Source organism: Corylus avellana, chromosome ca1, assembly GCF_901000735.1.
Source record: "Corylus avellana chromosome ca1, CavTom2PMs-1.0".
Lineage (NCBI taxonomy): Eukaryota > Viridiplantae > Streptophyta > Magnoliopsida > Fagales > Betulaceae > Corylus > Corylus avellana.
In genome coordinates, this window is record NC_081541.1 from 40,160,721 (window position 1) to 40,168,004 (window position 7,284).

Consider the following 7,284-nt stretch of genomic DNA (forward strand, 5'->3'; position numbering starts at 1 on the left):
GTTCGTAGTTTGTGGTTATACTAGCTAGTCAAAGATGGGAAGGGGGCAACTGGAATTATCTAGATAAGCCCAACCCAACCAACACTCAAAAACTTACCTATTACTCTATTAGAAATGTTTAGAAGTTTAAGAGCAATCATAAATTCATTAAGTAATAGTTAAATAATAAGCCTATAATAAAAGAAGAGATTCATTTCCAAATAAAATAAAATTTATTTTCTCACTAAACTCTCTCTATTCTATTTTTTCTCTACGAATACTTTACTTACTTAATTATGACCGGTGTTACTTCGCAAATTAGGATCATCTCCATTCCATTTTGAACTGAATAATATTTAATTAGTTATATTTGATAGGTATTTTTGTCCCCTCAAAAAGTGAAAAGACAAAAATACCCCTATAATATAACTAACTAGATATTATCTAATTCAAGCGAACTAGAGAGGATATTGTTCCTTACTTTGCTAGCCGTTTTCTTGTCTTTGCGAAAGTCTACTTGTGTAGTATCAAATTAGTCTCATACTTCGCTTCTATTTCAATTAAAATATTTTACATATTGTCTAGTCCCACACATGAGAAAAGTCTTAAAATATTAATTAATAACTAAATTCACTTAAGCTTTTAAAATGAATGATCATTTAATAAAAATATCTTTTGGGCAATAATTAATCAATCCTAACATATGTTGTATTAGTATTAGCTACATTAGATTTTCAACTACATTGATGCCCTGATGGGACTGGGTCAAGCTATGACTCAATTAGACTTGAGGGAGCGCCTGGCTCTCAGCGGATAGATATTACTATGGTCACGTCCAGGTAAGATAACTACAATTAGTCTCTCCGGCCTACTTTTTTGCTCAGAAAAAATAAAAATAAAAATAAGGGATTAATTAGATAAATCATTATAAAATGAGTAATTTTGAGTTGATTTAATATTAATGTATTATGTATCAGAACATGAGACTTTTGTGTCATTAAACAAATTAATAGAGAATCCACAGATACACTTAATATCTTATATATGTTCATTTTAGGGAATGGGTCCTTTTATTTTGACCAGTTGAAACCAACGTGTCTGAATGAATCAAAAGTAATGGAACTGTTTAATAGGGGCGTGTCCCGAACCTGAATGATTTAAAATAAAATACCAGAGGCCGTTTAATACGCCCTGCCATTTAATACACACGCCACACACTATATATAGTATTGTACCACACATGTTACACTTCATTCTTTTGATTATTTATTTTTTATAAATTTAATAAAATAATAATTAAAGTTGTAAATTAATGTAAGTCCTACATAAATTTAATAATAAATTTATTCATTCACTATATAAAAATTATTAAAAGATGATTATTATTATTATTTTTTTATCATTTGATTCATTTTTGTACTGAGAAACTCACAAAAAGGGACGTTTTGAAGCAATCGATCGAGTCTATAAAGCATTTCCACGACTTTTGCCTGTGAAATGCCACGGTGGCGATATAGAAAGAAGAATACGCAAATAATTCGTGGAGCCGTATAGTTCGGCGCCTTGCGGTTTGACTCGACTGGAGGAAACATCCACCGAAATCACACTAATAATCGTCAGGCCCAGGCGAGTTCACTGTTGACGTCTTGACATGCCTCAGATTCAAACTGAAACATGACGTTTTTAAGCCTACTTTTTTCCTTCCTACTTTTAACGGTGGATTTCTGATGCTTGGGAATTAATTTATCGTTTAAAAAAAAAAAAAAAATTGTAATAGATAAATTTTGGATTTAATGTAAGGCAGAGTATGGGTTACAATTTGTTCAAAAATTGTATATTCTTTTAACAACCGACGAATATTCTTAACTATTATTGAGGATGATGGTTTAATGGCTCAATGAAATTTTTAAGTGGTCAAGTCATGTACTAGGTGGTAAGTTTGAATTTATGCAATGAAAATTTTCAAGTGGTTAAGCCATGCACTAAGTCGTAGGTCGTGGCACGCTACACTTTTAGAATAGCTGTCGAATGAGATGTGTCATGCAAATTAAAATGAATTGTGTCATGTAAGAGTTTGTTTGGTAAATTTTTTTTTTTTTTTTTTTTTAAAAAAAAAAAAAGTTTTTTTTGCTCTAAAAAAGCTCAAATTTATGTTTTGAAAATGATTTTTTGTTTTTTTTTTGTTTTTAAAATATATATATATATTTCTAACTTTTGACATATATAATGGTATAAATTATTTTGTGGTGGTAGCAAATGCAAATGTGGGGTTAGTTTAGTCATTTTGTATGGATGCATGGTTTTCTAGAAATTTAACCATCTTATAATATGATTCATATGAATGAGTGATGGTAGAAGGAAAACTAGAGTCCTCTTAAATCTTTGTAAATGTGATTTAATTTTTAAAATCATAATTGAATTTGAAATAATTATTATTACATTTTGATTTATTGGTAATCTTAAAAGAGACATTACATTTGATAGGATACAATGAGGATTCTAATCTTCCTTTTAGCATTACTTTGTATAAATAATAAAGTGGATAACGAAGTTATGAACATTAATGAGGTGTGAATTTGTTTGTTTGGTTTAATTTCAAATATTAATTAAATAATGAAATTTATTTTTTATTTGCTTAAACTTGTAGCATTTTAGAGAATCCCAGTTGCATTTAGTATCTTACGTTCATTTTAGGGAGGGGGTCCTTTTCTTTTGACAGTTGAAACCAACATGTCCGAATGAATCAAAACTCAAAAGTACGGGCGTCGTTTAATACGGGTTTGTCTAGAACCCGAAAGATTTAAGGCCGTTTAATACGCGCCTCTCAATATGAGGACTAATTGGTTAATGCTTTATTCAACTGCTTGGAAGAAAGCGTGTTCCCAAGCCAATTAATTCCTGGCCCCTACTGTTATATATATATATATATATATATATATATATGCAAAGTTTGTTCACCAAATCCAAATCCTTCACTCCCAGACGGAAGAGAGCAAGAATATATGAGTAATTCTAGATGGTCTACTTATGTCTTATTTGTGTCATACTAAAAATGATGTGGTTATTAAAATTACCATTGAGCTTTTAATTGATTATTATTGAATTTAAAAGGTAATTTTAATAGCCACATTATTCTTAATAGAATACAAGTAAACCACTTAAAATTACTCAGAATATCTAGTTTTCCGTTTAATACGTTGTCCCGAATGAGTCAAAAATACTACGGAATGTTTCTATTTTCCTCTCTCACAACTCTCACGTACTTCTCTTCTTCATTTCTTCCTTTGTTTTTTTTTTGGGTTTCCTTGTTCCTTTATTTTTCTAGTATTTTGTTTGAATTATTAGAGGTAATATCTACCAAAAACCCATAACCTCTAGTAAATCTCTTTTGTCACAACACCTCTAGCTCTCATTTTAGAGTATTTTTTGTCCATACAAACTTTACAATCTCCATTAGTTTTGGATTATATATATCAAGAGTTGATAGACACTGTTACATCAACCTAATGAGATGAGTGTGTAATATCTTGTAGGGCTAGTAATTTTGTACATAACCCGAGAGCCCAATACGAAATTAATAAGTTAAGATTTGATATAATCAAATTTAAGTTACAATGAGGGAGACCCGCTTCAACTTTTTTAATAAGTGGGGATAAAATAATCTTTGGCCAAGAACATAATAGGAATTAGATAAATCATTGTAGGATGAGTAATTAATCTTGTATATATTTAATATCAATAAATCAGTTAAAAAAGAATAAAAATCAAGACACCAGAACTTGGGACTTCTGCTTCGTAAAGTGCTATAAACAAAAAGAGAATCCCGGTTGCATTTAGGTAGTGGGTCCTTTTCTTTTGACAAATAAACCAACGTGTCCGAATTGAAATCAAAAGGACGGGAGTCGTTCAATACGGATGTGTCCCGAACCCAAATGATTTATGAAGTGCTGGTATAGAAGGCCGTTTAATACGCCCTGCTATGTCAAAAATACGCCCTGCCGTTTAATACGCCCGTCTCAATATGATGACTTTTTTTTCGCATTGTTGGATTTCGAAGAAGGTGTGCCACGCCAATTCCTGTACCCCACCACTATTATATAAAGCCAGTGTCTAAATGGGAAATAGCAGCTCCTACAACCAATTCACCAAAATCCCTTCACTCGCAGACAGAAGAGAGGGCAACACTATAGAAGAAAATGGAGGCAAACAACTTGGGCACTCGTGAAAGGTTGGTTTCAATTTCTTCGCTTTTAATTTTGATGTTACATTTTTCTCTCTTCTCTTTGGTCTTCAGCTCTCTATCTTTTCTGCACTAAATTTTGACTGTGATTAACAAGCAAAGTACTGCTAGTATCTCACCTACATCTACATGATTATTTTCTGTTCTTTAAACATTAATCGATCTGATCATTTTCTTTTTTGGTTTTGCAAGTGAGCAAGCAGTCACTGGATACATGACCAAGGGCAACCGTCAATTTCTGATTTTAACGTTGCTTGCCTTTATCCAAATGAAGTATCAAAACTCAAGCAGATCTCCCTTCGACACACACCCTACAACCATGTCAGCTTTCATTGTAACAGCATATTTTTACACAGGAGCGTTGGTGGGAATTTCCCGAGTCACCCAAGCAATTCCAAACAGCAACTACCTTCCTATGGCTATGCTTTTTTCTGATATTTTGGGTGCCCTGGCCTGTTCTCTACTAATATTCATCCTCGTTCCTCCCTTTGGGGTGTTCCTTTTGTTTTCATGTTCATTGGTACTCATAAGGGCATTGCACGGCTCATATCAGCAGATATTTGAATTGTTCCAACAGATTTTCAATCTAACCTATCAAGCAGACCCTCAAGCATCTAATGGAAACTCGATGGAGCAAGAGGACAATGGTGGTGTTCCAACAGCGGTGTGAATTGTGAAACCTTCAATAATTTCAGTGTACTTTTATTGATGCTTTGTTGTTTTACCATGGATGTGAGTTTTTTAGATAGATACCATGTTGAAAAAAATATTTAATGATATTTCTTTTTCCAGAAAGAAGATGCATCTTCTTTTTCTTAATATTTGTATTTTGTAGTGACAAAAGCGACGTCGGTTTTGAAGCAATCCCCTATTTATTTTTGCCCGTGCAATGCCACATTGCCACGGTGATATACATAGAAAGACAGAAAATGCGGGAAACCGAATAGTTGGGCCCTTTATACTACTAGTCAACCCATGGGAATGGGGCAATTGGTAAATATGCAACGGGTGTCATATAGAAAGATGAAGAAAACGGTGTCTGAATCCGAATGAATCAAAAATATTATATATATATATATATATATATGTGTGTGTGTGTGTGTTAATTTTAGTGGGTCCATTTCTTTTTGACAGTTGAAAATAAGGTGTCCGATTAAATCAAAAATACGGGATGTTTTGGTCCCCTATTTTTTTTTCTCTAAAGGAAGGGTCCCACGTACTTCTCTTCTCCATTGCTTTTTTAATTTTTGTTTTCCTTGTTCCTTAGTTTTTTTAGTCTTTTGTTTGAATTATTAGAGATTATATCTACCAAAAACCCATACCCATATAACCTCTGCCAAATCTCTTTCGTCACAGCACTTCTAGCTCTTATTGTAGAGTCTTTTTTGTCCATAAAAATTTTCAAATCTTAATATGGACCTACAAAAATATTCAATTTTGGTGGTTCTTTACCTCACCTTCTCAGATAATGTCTCATCTATCACTGTATAATTGCCTCTTAGTCTTTCAAGCGAAATTTAGTTAAAATTTGTTTCCTTTATTAATATCCCCATCGTCCACCTTGGGCCACTATAACCAACTTTACCATACCTATTAGACTTGGATTAGTCATCTAAAAAAAAAATTGAAAAGTTTATGCACACGGTCACATCAACCTAGGAAGATGAAAGTATAATATTTAGTAAGGTTAGCAATTTTGTACATGACCTGAAAGCCTAACATAAAATTAGCGGGTTAGAGTTTGACATAATCGAGTTTGGATCATAGTCAGGCGGACCCGCTTAACCCGTTTAATAAGAGGGTCAATCACATGTGAATTGCATGACCTATAGTGACCCAACAAATGTTTTTTATTTACATTTATTTCACAAATTTTTTAAAAAAATCTGGTCAAAGGGTTTCCTTTAAATGCGTCAAACAGGCCATGTTTGGGCTAACCCAAATGACCTGTGTATTAAATAGGTTATATAAAAACACAATTTTCATGCTTCATTTTTATCATAAAGAAATTTGGACAGCATAATGACATTAGAAGTGTAAACCGCACTATATGGGCAAATAATACCCCCTATTCTGCATCGCACTTTGAGAAGAGAAGGACAAGAATCTGTCCATAACCACACACGAGTGGGTTATTTTGTTTTACTAACGGCCTATAACATTCTCTTTGCATTTTAGGCTCTTTTGGGTTTTTCAATTTACTTAAATTACATATATGGGCTTGAAAAAAAAAAAAAATTAAATGGTTTTATCCAATTTTTTGAACTAAATACACTTGTAAATTGTAATATGAGAAAACAAATTGATTGTCCTTGGTGGAAATTGATTTTGATGATGAGGTTCGTGCGTTGATTGTCTTGGTGTCTTTGCCAAATAGTTGGGAAGCCGTGAGGATGGCTATGAGTAACTCGGTAGGGAAGAGTAAACATAGCTATGAAGACGTCAAAGATTTGATTCTCAATGAAGAGGTTCGCAGAAGAGATGCCGGTGAAGCCTCTTATTCTGGTCCTGCTTTAAACCTCGAGACTCGAGGCAGAGGACAAGACAGAAACTCTGGTAAAGACATATCAAATTTCAGAAAAGAGAGAAGCAAATCCAGATTCGGCCAACAACCTAGGTGTTGGAACTATGGCAAGACTGGCCATTACAAGAAGAATTGCAGGGAATCAAGAAAGGAGACTGAGAACGATTATACAAACATAGTGGCAGAAGAAGTATATGATACCCTACTTCTTTCTGTTGACAGTTGTCTTGATTCTTGGGTCTTGGACTCAGAAGTATCTTTTCATACGACAGCGATTCGTGAAATTCTCGAGAACTATGTGGGTGGAGATTTTGGAAAGGTGTATTTGGCTGACGGAATGACGCTGGATGTTGTGGGCCTAGGCGATGTTCGCATTAGATTTCACAGTGACTGGGTATGGAAGTTGCAGAAGGTCGGGCATGTTCCGGAGTTGAAGAAGAATCTGATTTCAATGTGACGACTTGATGAGGAAGGGCATTCAATTCATTTCCACGGTAGAAAGTGGAAGGTCCGCAAGGGAGCCAGGATTTTCGCTCGTGGT

General features: G+C 33.8%; 1 protein-coding gene across 1 annotated transcript in view; it reads left to right on the forward strand.

Annotated features, from left to right (window-relative positions):
- The window catches only part of LOC132172169 (uncharacterized), a 9,993-nt gene extending 5,104 nt beyond the window's left edge, over window positions 1-4,889 (forward strand). The window contains exon 3 of the mRNA XM_059583622.1: window positions 4,412-4,889. Coding sequence (XP_059439605.1) covers window positions 4,412-4,889 — 478 coding nt within the window. The remainder of the gene's footprint in view (window positions 1-4,411) is intronic.
- Window positions 4,890-7,284: the final 2,395 nt, after the last annotated feature.